The sequence below is a fragment of the Protopterus annectens genome, chromosome 13.part0 (genome assembly GCF_019279795.1).
Source record: "Protopterus annectens isolate FY-2018-M chromosome 13.part0, PAN1.0, whole genome shotgun sequence".
NCBI classification, from domain to species: domain Eukaryota; kingdom Metazoa; phylum Chordata; order Ceratodontiformes; family Protopteridae; genus Protopterus; species Protopterus annectens.
The window spans coordinates 98534109-98551663 of NC_056747.1; the positions used below are offsets into that span (position 1 = coordinate 98534109).

The 17555-nt window shown below is 39.8% G+C and overlaps 1 protein-coding gene across 1 annotated transcript in view; it reads right to left on the reverse strand.

The window, feature by feature from the left end:
- Nucleotides 1–2142: 2142 nt before the first annotated feature.
- LOC122817618 overlaps nt 2143–17555 on the reverse strand; it is a 39581-nt gene continuing 24168 nt past the window's right edge. Inside the window, exons 3-4 of the mRNA XM_044090663.1 lie at nt 9288–9441; nt 2143–2725 (exon numbers count right to left, since the gene is read on the reverse strand). Of these exons, the coding sequence (XP_043946598.1) occupies nt 2620–2725; nt 9288–9441 (260 nt within the window). The 3' untranslated portion in view covers nt 2143–2619. The remainder of the gene's footprint in view (nt 2726–9287; nt 9442–17555) is intronic.

The window sequence follows — 17555 nt, forward strand, 5'->3', positions numbered from 1 at the left end:
TTAACCGGCGCTGGACTATGCGCACGACCGCGCAAAGCCGTGCTAAGGTGGATTTTAAGCAGTGAACTACAAAAGAGCTAGGAATGGTCCCAAACAACCAATTACTAACAGCTTCTTGTGCTGAGGTCACTTCCCCCAAGGATAGGTAGGCTGCTCAAGGCTCCCCACTCCCACTGGTGAGCAAAGAAACTTCCTTTTATCCAAGTAAGGTAATGGACAACACAGGAACTACACCACAGCCCAGAATACAGCAATGCCTGTATACTGGTCTAAACTAGTCGAGAAAGGCGGGAAAACAAGGATTATTTTTTTGTTTTTTTTTGCAGAAATACACAGAAAATGCAGAGACAGTGATAAATTAGTTACACAGGCTAGCACACTTTAGTGGGCAGCCTCCACAGTTCAATTAAACAAACAAACAAGCAAACTTTCGACTAAATTCGACTAAATGTAACTTTAAGTGCAGATTTTAAAATAAATGCAGTAAATCAGTAAAAAACAGTTCAGGCTAGTTCAAAGTAAGCAGCAGAAGCTATTTTCAGTGAAAAAAAAGCAAAGATACTTAAATCCAGAAGGTAGTCGCTTTTTCGAGTTCCTTGCTGCTAGGACCACTCTGTAAACCCATGTGGAGCTTGTCTGAGCAGTATAGCCAGAAAAAAATGCCCAGAGGCGGATTTTAAGCAGTGAACTACAAAAGAGCTAGGAATGGTCCCAAACAACCAATTACTAACAGCTTCTTGTGCTGAGGTCACTTCCCCCAAGGATAGGTAGGCTGCTCAAGGCTCCCCACTCCCACTGGTGAGCAAAGAAACTTCATTTTATCCAAGTAAGGTAACGGACAACACAGGAACTACACCACAGCCCAGAATACAGCAATGCCTGTATACTGGTCTAAACTAGTCGAGAAAGGCGGGAAAACAAGGATTATTTTTTTGTTTTTGTGTTTTTTTTGCAGAAATACACAGAAAATGCAGAGACAGTGATAAATTAGTTACACAGGCTAGCACACTTTAGTGGGCAGCCTCCACAGTTCAATTAAACAAACAAACAAGCAAACTTTCGACTAAATTCGACTAAATGTAACTTTAAGTGCAGATTTTAAAATAAATGCAGTAAATCAGTAAAAAACAGTTCAGGCTAGTTCAAAGTAAGCAGCAGAAGCTATTTTCAGTGAAAAAAAAGCAAAGATACTTAAATCCAGAAGGTAGTCGCTTTTTCGAGTTCCTTGCTGCTAGGACCACTCTGTAAACCCACGTGGAGCTTGTCTGAGCAGTATACATAACAGAGTCCTAAAAACTGAAACACAAAATAATGCATGAATCTGAATCATACAGCAAGTACATAAATCTGTGGTACTCATTGGCGGTAACTTAACATATGTCAGTTATATTTCTCTTTTGAGCAAAACTGAAGGCTATAAAAGGGGAAGAGCAGACTATAAAGGTGAAACCATTTTTTTAAAGAATTCTAGTTATAAGTTCTCTTGTTCGATTCTCGACTGGATTGCCTTCTGTGTGGAGTCTGCATGTCCTCCCCACAGTCGAGTGGCCTCCAAAAGACATGCGTGAATGGGAGTGCCTTCGCTGAAGGTTGGACGTCGGGCTGGCAACTCGGCACCATAAAAATCTACTGCCCATCATTAGCGGACCGGAGTTCCGCTGTGGCGACCCCTAACCGGGAAAAGCTGAAAAGACAAAGAAGAGTTATAAGAACATGTTAGAATATGTATTTAAAGTGAGTATAATTAATTCCAGTAGATCTAGAGTGAGTATAAGAATAGTTGGCAAATAATTCTATCCAACATCAAATATTTCTTATCATGCACAATGTATTTGCACAGGAACCTCCTTTGATTAAACGGGTTAGGTGTGGGCAGGATAGATGATGAGATCAGTAAGGGAAATGTTGAGATTATCCTGGTCTAAATATCACCAATCAAAATATCAAACACTGATAAAGTGAAGACTGATTCTCTGTAGCACCTGTTCACCCCTTTGATTCAGAACATGTACTATCATGAGATTCCAGTCTTAATTTAAACCATGAAAGATGCTGAAATGATTTGCACAGAAAATGAGCACTGTGCCCAGGCAGTATCTGAACGTAACCCCTTTGTGCTGACAAAGCTGCAGTAAGCCATAATGTGTAAAATACACTATATTTGTGTATATTTTATTTAACCCAAGAAGGGGGGAGCCTTTTTATTTGTAAGGTGCAACCTTTACACGATAATGTACAAAAATTAGAGTCAGTATCAGGTTTTGCATTTGTCAAGGAAAAGTGGCAACGTTTATTAACCCTTAATCACTTCTGTTGCCATTGTCTATAATTCAGCATAGTCTGAAGTCCTAATTTCAATCCAATATTTCATCTGTAGATCACTTTTCAAGTTACAGAGACACCCCATAAAACAAAACAGTGCTGCTGCACCCGAGACCAAATCCTCTGCTACCTCAAGCTAATGGTAAACCCATAAGATATTGCTCCTGTCTAAGAAAAGAGCACCACCCCAGATGGAATTGTCAGTGGAAACTGCATGGGGGGGGGTGCGTTTTCCTTGGCTGCAGGTTTTCAGTCCCTCTTCTGACTCTGCTCTTTTATGTTCTGCTGCAGTCCATGTCATTTCATTTCATTCTGTTCCCAGCATGAAGCCAGATAACTTGCTGCTTCTCTGCATGGCCCAAGGTCCTCTTCCTGTAAGTCTATTCTGTAACATCTCTGGAGCCTGGGAGAGAAAGAAATAGTCAGTCATTAACTTTTAGGGATCTTTGCAATAGCCAAATTTGCCAGTGTTGCTCTGAGCCCTGGCCATATCTGAATGCAGGCTTTAACATGTTAGTCACATTATTAGGTGTCTAATCAGCACACATATGGCTACTCAAGAGATAATGATGACATATATGCGATAAGGAAATGTATGGATATCCAGAATGCTGGCAAATTAATTGTACCTCTTTTTTGCCTGCAAGAGACTAGCTCTGGGGCTTATTGTTCAAGACAAGTGGTGTTGAACTACATCATTTATGTCCCATTGGCCAAAAAAAAAAATCTTAAAGGATGTAATGTGGAAACAAATGTAGCTCACATTGTGTGTGTGTGTGAGAGAGACTGAAACTTTAGAACTGAGTCATGAATGACATGCTATAAATATCAAAGTTTGGCTTGGTACATTACAATTGACGTTAATTTAACAGAGAAGACAGCACTCACACTGCTCTGACATTTAATAAGGCAATAAATCTCAAAACAAGACAAGTCCTTTTGACAGCTCTTACTTTTTGTAGCTCTCACTTTTTGTACCACTGAACCATTTGACAGAGTACAGTTTTGTGGAAAACCTGAGGAATATTTTCACGGACTGAGACTTGGAGAATTTTTTCATGATACACAAATACATAACACAGGCAATGTGAATCCAGAAATGGGTACAAAAATCTTCCAACTTTTCTCCTAAATGTTGATGCAATGCAAAGCTGGATTGCTGTATTGACTGTTTTACACAAAGTCATGAATCATCGTATCTAGAATATACAAAGACAGACTCATTATAATCTTTCTCTCAGAAGAATGGCAGTAAAATCCTTGAAATCTAACTACAACATAATCATAAATGAGGTAAACAAAGGGTCTGCAATGGTTATCCAGAGCCGTGTCGACTATATTGCTGAAGCTAATACGATGGCTTTCTGATCACACAGCTGTTTGAGGATCCAAATCAACAGCACACAAAATAACTAAACTAAAGAATCTTATTAAATCTTTTCCCAGATTGCATCCAGGACAAAATAACTGGCCTCATATCAAATCAGCCTAGGCCAGGAGTTTTCCACTTGTTACCAAAAATCCATAAACTAGGAAATCCAGGAAGGGCAATAGTATCAGGTGAAGGAACCAGAAAGGATTTCAGTTTGTGGAAAAAAATTCTGAAATTGTTACTAAGTGAGAGAATAGCCACATTCAAGACACCACTCATTTCTTTACATTCTGTTAATGTAGTTTTAGCCAAAATGGAAGTTGTTACTCTACACAAATATTCCACATGAAGATGGAATTGCTGCCCGTCTCCAGTACTTAAGAGAAAATAGATTACTACTATACATATAGTGGGACAGCATACAGAATTTATTTTGACACGGCAATTTTACCTTTTATGGGAAATTATATGTTTAGACTATGGGTGTAGAATAGGCAGACATAGAGGAATTTATATAACACTGCAGGCCAGTCACTTATTTTCGATTTATTCATGACTTATAATCTGGAGATTGACTCCCTCAAGGAATTCCACGAAGGACTCAGTAGAATGCACTCATCTATTGAACCCTCCTTGGAGCACTCTACTACAAGTGTAACCTTCCTTGATACTAAGGTTATAATACAAAATGGAACATTACAGACATGTGTCTATAGGAAACCAACTGACAGACAGATGTATCTGCAGAGAACACACAAAGAAGTCAGTTATTTGCCCTCAAGCACTTTGATATCACCACATTTATTCTAGCGAGAGAGAGGCAGTTGGCACTGCTAAATGACATCATGCTTGCTCAAGGTAGCCTGCCAGGAAGTTTGACAGAGCTGTACACAAAGCAATACAGCAACCACGAGAACCATCTGCTTCAATACAAAGAGACGAACCCGTGTGACAGTTTCACTAGGGCAGCAACCACGAGAACCATCTGCTTCAATACAAAGAGACGAACCCGTGTGACAGTTTCACTAGGGCAGCAACCACGAGAACCATCTGCTTCAATACAAAGAGAGGAACCCGTGTGACAGTTTCACTAGGGATAATATATCATCCAAAACTTAAACTGTACAAAATTAGAAGGGAACTCCAACATATTCAGTGAGAATAACGCACTGAAAGATATTTTTCAAGCATTACCACTGCTGCATTTAAACAACCACCAAATATAAGAACTCTTCTTGTTAGAAACACACTCCAATCAGAGCACAATGTGGTCCAGAATGGCACAAAACCCCGCAACTATCCAAGATGCAAAACATGCCTCATGATTTGTTCAGCTTCCAACTTAATTTCACAGAAGAGAAGTTTCAAAGTACAGGGTTTAGTTAGGTGCACTTCCAAAAAAATTGAGTTATCTAGTGAAATGCAGAAAATTTCCAGAGACAGGTTACACAGGAAACATAGGCCAGTTACTCAGAACTGTTAGTGGTAGAAAATATCTGAAACTCAGAATATCGAAAACGTTCAATTTGCCATTTTTGACTGTTGTATGATTCAGGAAATGGCATATGTATGATGGGGGCTTTCCCTGCACAAAATTAGTTTTCTTTTTCAGTATTTTAAGTGTTAGATATTTTGACATATATTAAAAGTCTTTCGGCTTTTCCCAGTTAGGGGTCGCCACAGTGGAACTCCCGTCCACTAATGATTGGCAGTGAATTTTTATGATGCCGAGTTGCCAGCCCGACGCCCAACCTTCAAAGAAGGCATGCCCATTCACGCTCGCACCTACCTGCATGTCTTTAACGTCACTTGACCATGAGGAGGACATGCAGACTCCACACAGAAGGGGCTCCAGCTGAGAATCAAATGGGAGAACCTTTGCTGTGAGGCGACAATGCTAACGGCTGCACCACCGTGGCCATTTTGACATATACTGATTTACATAAATATTAATACGTATATAATATTCAACTATCTAGATATAGATTTATATTGTATATAATGTTCGACTATTTAGATGTGTGTAATATCTATATAGCTATATCTATAGATAAATGCACACACATCCTTTTTCTTTTGCTTTAATTAGATATCTGACTTTTTCAACCCATACTAACATACTTCTTTATAAAAAAAAATATGCACATGTATAGACACACACATTTCTATTTTTGTAAATTTTTGTAACTGTGGTGGTGGTGCTGTGGTAGCATTGTCGCCTCCCAGTAAGATGTTGTCCTGTTCGATTCTCAGCTAGAGTGTCTTCTGTGTAGAGACATGCATGAATGGGCGTACCTTCGTTGAAGATTGTGCATCAGGGCTGGCAACTTGGCACGTAAAAATCCACTGCCAATCATTAGCGGACCGGAGTTCTGCTGTGGCGACCCCTAACCGGGAAAAGCCGAAAGACACAACAATTTATATATTTTTAGACAGAAGATTTAGAACTGGCCTCTATGAAGTTAGAGTTTTGCATTCTGTTCAGAAGAAAACGGAACCAGTTATAATGTACAGCCATGTGACTTTCATTTCTTCTGGAGCATGCTCGGATAGTATAGCTGTTATACCAAACTGAGCAGAGGCTGGTGGAGATGACCAGAGAGAAAAAAATGGAACTTGCTTCCATCTCTTCTTGGTGGTGGAAAGAGTTTAGGAGTACATGTCTGCAGTGCAGATGCCATTGTGACTCCCTGATGGAAATGGCAGATGGAATTCTTTTTGTTCTAAGGGTCAGGGCTAGTCAAGGCAGCACCCCTTGCAGATGGAATTCATTTTGTTCTAAGGGTCAGGACTAGTCAAGGCAGCACCCCTTGCAGATAGAATTCTTTTTGTTCTAAGGGTCAGGGCTAGTCAAGGCAGCACCCCTTGCAGATGGAATTATTTTTGTTCTAAGGGTCAGGGCTAGTCAAGGCAGCACCCCTTGCAGATGGAATTCATTTTGTTCTAAGGGTCAGGGCTAGTCAAGGCAGCACCCCTTGCAGATGGAATTCATTTTATTCTAAGGGTCAGGGCTAGTCAAGGCAGCACCCCTTGCAGATGGAATTCATTTTGTTCTAAGGGTCAGGGCTAGTCAGGGCAGCACCCCTTGCAGATGGAATTCTTTTTGTTCTAAGGGTCAGGGCTAGTCAAGGCAGCACCCCTTGCAGATGGAATTATTTTTGTTCTAAGAGTCAGTGCTATTCAAGGCAGCACCCCTTGCAGAAGGGGAGGCATTGCACAATATCCACTTAGTGGAACAAGCCGCACTACGTTTAAATGAAAATATCCCGATTTCTCCGGAATGATGGTGCCACTCCTGGTGCTTTCCCATCACCATTATGGAAAATGAATGGCCCTTAGGGCGCTTCCCGCTGGAGGAATGAACAGGTCAATAGAGTATGGGGAGGAAGGCTTAACCAGCACACAGAATCGAAAGATAAAGTGAAATAACAAATGGAGTAAATAGTCTTCATGCAAACATTTACTGAAGATAATTTTTTCTGCGGTGTAACATGTTGCAATTAGAATGAATGCTGGAGAAGTTCCATGTCCTGTTAACAAGTGAGGTGTTTTGAGTGTGACTTTAAACTTCTACAGCTAACTGCAGCACCCATATTTAACATATTCCTTTCAACTGCTGCTAAAATTGTCACAAGAAAGTCATCCTCTCAGTCATTCTACTGTAACTTAATTCATGCTTAGTGATAAAATATAAGCAAACATAGGTAAGAATATGTGGGAACATTTTTCATTAGGAGGATCAGATGTGAAACGAGAGTGACCACTGTACCCTATGACCAGAATAATGCATTCCTGCAAATTATCTTTTGTAATTAAAAAGGAATATATCTTTTACAAATACAAAGCTACAGCAGGCGACTTTATTTAAGTAATATTTTCTGGCAAATTATGTTTTTGTTTGATATTTCAGACTATTACATACAATACGCTGTGGATCTCTTCCTTCAGATGTAAGAGAGTGTGTATGTTTATATATGAATGTATTGCTTATTTGACTCCCCCCCCCCCCCCATCAGTTTCACTAAGAAAATCAGAATGAGAACCGTGTGGTATTACCCATATAATTCTAGACAGTGTCACAGAGTTTGTCACTGGAATGTATGTCAGTTTATTGTCTCAGGCTTTCTACATCCTGTAGGGTAGACTGCCTGAAATCACAAGTAAGAGCATAGATCAGCATCTCTGCATCTGTGGGAGATGCAAGTACATCAAGAGATGAAATATGTGTTTTCAAACATTCACAGCAAGGACTTTAAATCTTTTATTAACATTGTTCTTGTTTCTTTTAGGTTTGTAAAATGGTCACATTAGTTCAAGCCTTCATTTCTTCTGGCAGAATCCATTGATGATATAACTCCCCTATCCCCTCTCTTAGAGTGAATGCACTTCTGGAACCACGGTGATAATGTATAGCAAGCCGCTGTGGTGTTTGCTTGAAAAAGTGTGGGTTTGCGAAATTGAGCTGGAAGGAATCCAACAGCAGAGAAGCAGAGAAAGGGTGAAATCAGTTTAGTTTAAATATTTATTTAGATTTTTTTTGTTAGCAAAGTATAGCCCAATATTTTATATATATATTTATGTATATATATATATATATATATATAAAATCTGTTAGTTTCAAAGATGATCGTGAATAGTTCAGTTAAAGCTTCAACTGTGTTCTACAGTGCCTGTATGCAAAAGAAGTAAAATGCAAATTGCAAATAATATGCTTATAATAATTCATACAGGGAGTCATTGCTAAAAGATAGAATATAAAGAGAAGTCTTAAAAAAAGACAATTGTTCAAAGTGACAATGTGCATTGTGCAAGTAGAAATTGTAGAATCAAACTTCTTTCAAATGTGTAATCCCTTTTTAAGATCATTACCTTAATTATTATCAGTCAATATTAATTTGAAATTACACCTTTCCTTCAAAGTTACTATGCGAAGGAAGACAGAAGAATTTTCAAATGATAAATACATATGCCACCAGATCCTTCTGTGCATACACTGCCATGTTGTTTCATTTTGTTGACTTGGGTGCACCCGTTGAGAGCATATGTTTTTTTTCAGAAGAGATTTGGATGGTATTTTCAGTAGCTAGAGAAAATCTGATTACAGACACTACTAAGACAACCAGTCAAAGGAATAGTTATATCTTATTTGTTATTTCCTTGCTGTTGTCTATGTGCATTTTGGGAGAAGATGCAGCCTAAGCTTCCTATATAATGTCAAAGACAAAGGACTGGCATATTAAAAGCACAACACTTTCCAATTGATTTGGAGATACCATCAACAGTGGTAGCTCTATTAGGTCCATCCAAGCTTCAAATATAAAATGAACATACCTTAAAAACAAAACTATAGCATTTCCAGTTGAAAATCACTCTTCTTATGGAAAGGAATGCATCAGGTTATGCTTCATATGTACCATGTAATGGTATACAATACTTTAACAACTAACCTACCTCCCCTCCCCCACCCCCGGTAATATGGGCTTGTGGTCATGGAAATTTAATACCAAAGTGCATCTGTTTTTGAACAAAAATAACTGAATACGGATGGGTTCAATAACAGAATTCAAGACTAAATAAGCTATAATGATCTTACAGGTTGTTTTGTAGTTCAGTCCGACTAGCCTCACACTGGTCTCTTGCAGCTTTTGCACTTTTCCAGCTTTCTACTATCCTGGAATAACATTCTTTGTATCCATTTAGATCACGCTGAGTGGCTGCAAACTTCTGTTTCAGATGGGCCACCTCACCTGTGTGAAACAATTGACTTAATGAGACATCAACATTTCATACAGAATACAACACACATATCACAAGCACTCAGTTTAAGTGGCATATCTGGCCCAATGCTGTAACAAGGCATGACCTTCATTTTCTTGCATCCCTAATTAAGCTTATGTTCAATACTGCAACTTCTCTGTGTGTGTCAGCACAGATTGGACACTTTGCTAATGTAAGCCCCTTGATGACCTCATTCCTGACTTTGGCCACCATTATTTTTCCACTCTGTTTTTCCTTCTTGGTATAAATTGCCAGAATGAATTCACAAAAGTCAAGAACAGCTTACATCCTGTAGATGTTGGAAATAGGATTAAAAGCTTTTAATAAGTAGGTAACATCCAGCTAAAAATCTGGACATCTAAATACCATAAAATTTGAATACCAAAAATGGACCTCTAATTAACATAAAATTTGAATGCCAAATATTACATAACTTTCTATTTTCAGTAGGAATGTGGGTTACTATTCAGAAACACATGTTTAAAAACAGTGTGACAGATGACAAAAAATAAGCACAATATCAGTGAGTGAAAAATCTGTAGACTTTAATATATTGTATTGCAAAATTCTACCACACAAGGTAATTTAATTTTGCTCAAGAAAAATGAAGATGTAAGATGTGACCCCTCCTCCTTTAAGTTATTATTGCCCCTAGAATGTTAGTCATGTAGTGTGGTTTTCTGTGTACTACACAGCTTCAAAAATCACATATGATGGGCAGGATTCAGAAAATTGTGTGAAGGAGTGAATCAAGCCTGAAAATAGGGACATACCTGCAAAAACAGAGATATCCTCTGCAGGGGTAAATTAACCCTGAAAACAGGATCATTCCTAAAAAGTAGGGACAGTTGAGAGGTCTAGGTCATCCTTCAGCCCTATCAGAGGAAATCATAGGTTCAAAGGTGTGTACTAGGCTAATGGCCCTGGAGCCTTTACAAGCCTAGCCCATATGATTACCCTGGCATCGTGCCACACAACCTTAGTTCCTAGTGGCTCTGTTGAGTAGAGCTACTGGAGTAATCCCCAGGGTGAATTTTCTATTTTCCATCCACTCATCAAGATTTCTCTTGAAGAGGCCAGTTAGGCACTTTGCTTGACATGTATGGGAAGTCTATTCCATAGTATTGGCAGTCTCTGGGTTATGAACCTGTCCCTCCAGCATGTTTTGTTGATTGTGGTAATGAGGTTGGGATTTCCTTAGATGTAGCATTTCTAACAGAGCTGGGTCAGGCATGGCTTTGTAAGTCAAGCAGAGATCGCCTCTAAGTAGGCGATATGAGACAGAGAATAGTTGGAGTTTTTTTAGTCTGTCCATATAGGACAAGTGTTTAAGGCCTAGGATCCTCTTTGTGAGGTACTTCTGTGCCCTCTCCAGTTGTTGCAGGTGACTAGTGAGGTGCATGCCAAATGGGGCATTGTACTCAATGATTGGTCTAATGAGGGAAGAGTAGAGGGAGACAATGACTACTTTCTTCCTGGATGCAAAACCTTTAGTAATGAGATGAGCCACTTTCTGACCACAATGGCAATGTGGTGCTCAAAAGAGAGGTTGCTGTCAACCTGTGTTCCCAGATCTCTTATAACACCTTCTGTGTTCAGTGGACTACCATCAATTTGGTAATTCAAGGGAACCAGATTTTTTCCAAGGGGAATGATGACACATTTTTTGGCATTGAGCTTAAGGCCATGGTTCTGACACCAGTTGTTGGTGTCCTTGAGCCTTTCTGTAGGATGTCAATATCACTTGGGGAGTTAATAATAGCTCCCAACTTGCAATCGTCTGTGAACTTTGTCAGCCAGAGTCCCTTCATGTTGGCCTGAACTTCAGAAAAGTAGATACCAAACAGGAGAAGACCCAGGACCAAACCCTGTGGGACTCCACTCGTGACTGGTCAGCAGTCTGACTTGGAGTCAACTACTTTCACACTGTGGGTTCTATCTGTGAGCCAGTATACAACCCAACAATTTAATTTATTCTTCTGATTTTTATGCACTGCCTGTATAGTAATTTTAACCAGCCAATGATGCAAGCATGCTGAGAGAAAACTAGGAACCACAAATTACTAGCACACGACCATTACAGTCAATAATGGATTCCAAGGCAGCCAGATATCAAGTAATAAAAGGCTTATTCTAGAAGAAAACCAAAGACTGCAAAAATCTACAGTATTACTAAAGACAGCAAAAATCTTCAGTATTACCAAAGATGGAAACAAAGGTGCTTAACAAATGGATGTGATCCAACAAAAAATGCTAAATGACTGGATGTAATGCAACAAAAAGTGCTTAATGACTGGATGTGATGCAACAAAAAGTGCTTAATGACTTGATGTGATGCAGCAAAAAGTTCTTAACGACTGGATGTGATACAATAATGAAGATTTTTGCTGTCTTTGTTTTTTTTGTACAATAAACGTTTTATGACTTTATATCCAGATACCATGGAATCCATTATTGACTGCAGTCGTGGTGTGCTGGCAATTTGTGGTGTATAGTAATTTTCCTATTAATTAATGAAATACTAAGTAATATGTAGTAAACTGTAGTTTACACAATCTATGATACAGGGATTTCATTGACACAAATTGAGTTGGGAAATATTTGTGTTAATCAGATTTGATCATATTCTGATTTTGTCGAACAGGCAATTTATTTTTAACAATATAAACTTTATTACAGTTCACGCACAGCAATTTACCACAAGTGAAATTTCTATGAATATACTTGTTCACAGCAGCTCTGTATAACCTGTAAATAAAACATTTGCAGAAATACAAGCAATGAAATAAAACCTTTCCTCCAGTGTAAACAAGCAAATAAAAAAAATCACTGAAGTTTAAAGAAAAGATGCTTGCAATTTGAAGAGAAGTCTAAGGTAAGGAACTAATATATGCACCAGCTCTGTACTGACTACCGAGTTGCAGAAAGACCATTTGCTTTGTGCAGTGATCTTGTCTGCTGACCTAAAGCAAACAGTTCCTCAGTTTGAATCTCCATCATGATACTGTTTAACAGGTCTTTCTGTTTGTCTGGAAATAGCTTTTCTCGCTGCTAGCTGCAAGGTATGTAGCAAACTGTTGATCTGCAAGTCCTCAACATCTGGAAGGTATCTGCATCAAAGATGATCCTAAAGTTTGGGAGATCTTTAATTGGCTTAATAGCTTATGATGGGCTGGGCTCTAGCAGCCACAGAAAGTTTGGGGCAAATATGCTGGTTTTAGTGAACCCCCACCCTCCAACTGCACTAACTTTAATGCAAAAGTCCAGCCTGGTAAATGGGCCCTTCTTGCCCTAGGATTGTTTATTTTTATAGATTTCTGATAGATGACCTAAATTATTCCAGGGTATTGGGCTTCAAGTGGATGAAGAACCGAGACCCACTATGCAACTCAAAATAAGGGAGATTTAGACCTCCTTGACCAGCAGAAAGGGCTAAGATGCCCCAGCCTACCTGCTGCCCCCCACCCCACAGCAAATTAGAGATGATCCTTCTCTGTAAAAGTGTTTTGGAGTGTTAAGAAGGGGATATTCTGGGAAGCATATAGAACCAGAGGCAAACTAAATCAGACAAAACAAACAACAAAACCCTGAATCTTCTGCATGCATTCCAAACAGATGCTGTTCCATCTTAGACAAAGCTGCTTTGCTTTGGCTAAAATTACATCATATGTAGTTTGTGCAATGATACCCCCAGCTATATGACAAAGCTTGACCTTTCAAAAATGCTAAGGTCCTTGACAGCAGTAGAGGCTGCATGGTTAAACCGTAAGCACTTGGGTTTTATTGGTGATGACCATGCATCTTGTGACAGAAGCAAAAGTTTTCACTCTAATTTATCACGTCTGGTAGATCTCAATCAGGGACTGAAAGAGCAAAAATTGTCAGCATAGAGAGAGACCTTTATACTCCTGCCCATTAATACACCCCAAAATGGGACACAGTCCAAACTACGTTGCCAGTGGTTCAATATACATAGCAAACAGAAGCAGATACATAAGTAGCCATGCCTAGCCCTCCTCTTTAGTTCAAAGGGCCTGGAAAGTCTGGACCCAATTTTATCACAGTTGAGTTTTTGCTGTACAAGCATTGTAATAATTCAATAAACTCCCTGGGGGCTCATCTTTACCAAAGTTTCAAACTAAAAAACACAAAACCCTTTCAAAGGTTTTCACTGTCAAAACTCACCAAAAGTAGAGGAGATGGTGAGGAATTTGCTTGTTTCAACAGAAGGCAAGTTTTAATTAACTAATCTACACTGGTAAATTGGGCAGAAAAAAACAGTCAACACAATTAAGGAGGGAAGGAAGGAGTTGATTCATGAACAAGTTGCTACGAAAAGTTTATCAAAATATAAACCAGTCTATAGCTGGAGGCCTCCTTAGGGTCTTTCCCTGGTTTTAGAATAAGGGATATTACACCTCATTTCCAAGAAGAAAGGATAAGTTTGGCCTGTATGATCTTATTTACAGCGACTTCAAATGCAGGAATACAATTATCCATTCCCATCCTGTCTATTTTAAGAATTCCATCATGCCTTAGGGTTTCAGCCTTATTTTGTTTAGGATCATCTCCACCTGCATATAAGTTATGGGCCTTGAAAAATATTGATTCTAAGCTTGCTCCAGCCTGGAAAGTTCCAAGATAGATATTCCCTAATTTTGAAACGTATTCTCTGAGGGTGGGGAGGTCCCATATACATAGTCTGATAATAATTAAAGTCTATAGGATCTGAATTAGTGAGATATACATCTGCTTTGAAGCTGTGTCCCTGATCTCAGTCATAAGCCTCGTAACTAAATATTTCTGCGATTTAGGTCCGACATTGAAACAGGAAATCCTTAATTAGTTAACAGCTAGATGAGTGTTCTACTGTAGATGCAGAGACATTCTTCACCTCATCTGCAGAGGTTGCTGCCTTTCTTCAGGCAGCCATGCCTCTGTCTGCTGCTGTGTTATAGAAAGCTGAACCAGCAACTTTTGGAATAAAAGTCTGGCTATCAAAGGCTTGTTACTGATAATCTTGAACCAAGCTCACCAAGGTATTCACCAGATTGAAAGTCCAAATTATCCTTTTTAAAGGTTTCCCATTCTGCAGAAAAGTAAGGCATTTGCTGAGTGAATTTGTCCTTTTTGCAAATAAGAGATTTATCCTCCAGAGGGAGAAGGAAGGAAAATTGTCATGATCCGAACAGAAAGTGGGGAGAATGTCAAAGGCTTTCATCATATGTCCTTGATCCGAACAGAAAGTGGGGAGAATGTCAAAGGCTTTCATCATATGTCCTTGATCCGAACAGAAAGTGAGGAGAATGTCAAAGGCTTTCATCATATGTCCTTGATCCGAACAGAAAGTGGGGAGAATGTCAAAGGCTTTCATCATATGTCCATGATCCGAACAGAAAGTGGGGAGAATGTCAAAGGCTTTCATCATATGTCCTTGATCCGAACAGAAAGTGGGGAGAATGTCAAAGGCTTTCATCATATGTCCTTGATCCGAACAGAAAGTGGGGAGAATGTCAAAGGCTTTCATCATATGTCCATGATCCAAACAGAAAGTGGGGAGAATGTCAAAGGCTTTCATTATATGTCCTTGATCCGAACAGAAAGTGGGGAGAATGTCAAAGGCTTTCATCATATGTCCTTGATCCAAACAGAAAGTGAGGAGAATGTCAAAGGCTTTCATCATATGTCCTTGATCCGAACAGAAAGTGGGGAGAATGTCAAAGGCTTTCATCATATGTCCATGATCCAAACAGAAAGTGGGGAGAATGTCAAAGGCTTTCATCATATGTCCTTGATCCGAACAGAAAGTGGGGAGAATGTCAAAGGCTTTCATCATATGTCAATGATACGAACAGAAAGTGGGGAGAATGTCAAAGGCTTTCATCATATGTCCATGATCCGAACAGAAAGTGGGGAGAATGTCAAAGGCTTTCATCATATGTCCATGATCCAAACAGAAAGTGGGGGTCAAAGGCTTTCATCATATGTCCATGATCCGAACAGAAAGTGGGGAGAATGTCAAAGGCTTTCATCATATGTCCTTGATCCAAACAGAAAGTGGGGAGCATCATATGTCCTTGATCCGAACAGAAAGTGGGGAGAATGTCAAAGGCTTTCATCATATGTCCATGATACGAACAGAAAGTGGGGAGAATGTCAAAGGCTTTCATCATATGTCCATGATCCAAACAGAAAGTGGGGAGAATGTCAAATGCTTTCATCATATGTCCATGATCCAAACAGAAAGTGGGGAGAATGTCAAAGGCTTTCATCATATGTCCTTGATCCGAACAGAAAGTGGGGAGAATGTCAAAGGCTTTCATCATATGTCCATGATCCAAACATAAAGTGGGGAGAATGTCAAAGGCTTTCCTCATATGTCCATGATCCAGTAAGAAGCTGTGATCCCTGATAAAATCCTCCAAAGCTAGTTACGAAAACATAATCGCCACTGATTCTAGAGACAATCACAAAGCATTCTACAGCTATGTCAAGAATCTCAATGGCAACACTCAGATCTGTTCTAAGTTACAGCACAATGGCACTAAATATACAGACACAAATGATATTGCCAACATCTTAGCAGATAGGTTCAGTGCTATCTTTACCCCCTCTCACCCCCTAAAGAGCCCATCTGTATACCAGAAGAATGCAAAGTTTCTGTAATCACGGCTGCACAGGTAAAAACCACACTCTCCAAAGCCAAGAACACAGCATCCATGGGACCAAACAACATCCCAGGCTGTGTTCTACATGAACTACAGAATGAACTGGCACCCCACCTAAGTACCATGTTCAGTCATAGCCTCACAACAGGCTTTGTGCCAACTAAATGGTGCACAGTGATGGTTATCCCACTCCACAAGGGGGTAGCCACCACGAACTACCGCCCCATTAGCCTGATGAGCCTGGTCTGCAAGGCATGGAACTTATAAACAAAGACATTGGTAATCTCCAAACTCTGGACCCCACCCAGTTCGGGTTTGTAAAAGGCAGATCATGTCTCCTAAACCTGATAGACTTCTTTGAAGCAGTCACCAAAGCCATAGACGAGGGTAAGGTGGTTCACACAGCCTATCTAGATCTTGCCAAGGCTTTTGGCACCATCACCCACTCTGGAAATATAGATAAACTCACTAAACTAGGTATAAATCCCTATGTCACAAGATGGGTTGCCAACTGGCTCACTGACAAAACCCACACTGTGAAAGTAGACTCCAAACCAACTTCAGACCAGTGACAAGTGGAGTACCACAAGGTTCAGTCCTGGGTCCTCTCCTGTTTGGTATCTACTTCTCTGAAGTACAGGATAACACAGAAGACCTTTGGCTAACAAAACTCACAGATGACTGCAAACTAGGAGCCATAATCGAAACTCCTAACGTTGTGGACATCCTATAAAAGGGCCTCACTGAGACAAATGCCTGGTGTCAAAGCCATAGCCTTAAGCTCAATGCCAAAAAGTGCATTGTCATCCCCTTTGGTAAAAACTCGGTGCCCATGAACTACAACATAGGCTGTAGTATACTTAACACTGAAAGTGTGATAAGAGACCTTGGGAAACAGGTGGACAGTAGTCTCACCTTTGATAATCACATTGCCACAGTAATCAGGAAATCCTTCTATGTGGCACACCTCATCACAAAAGGTTTCTCATCCAGAAAAAAAGAGGTCATTGTTCCCCTCTACTCATCACTCATTAGACCAATTATAGAGTACAATGCCCCTTTTGGTATGTACCTCACAAGACATCTACAACAACTGGAAAGGCTGAAGAAATACCTCACAAAGAGGATTACCAGCCTCAAACAGATGCCCTACGCAGACCGTCTCAAAAAACTTCAGCTTTACTCCATTGCATATCACCTACTCTGAGGTGATCTCTGCCTAATATACAAAGCTATGCCAAACCCAGAGCTGTTGGGCATGCTCTACTTAATGAAGTCCCAATTCCTCTGAGCTACATGCTCTAGGGACCTAAACCTTGTCACCACAATAAACAGAACATGCCGGAGGGATAGATTCCTGTCCCAGAGACTTCCCATACTCTGGAATAAACTACCTATCTATATCAAACAAAGCT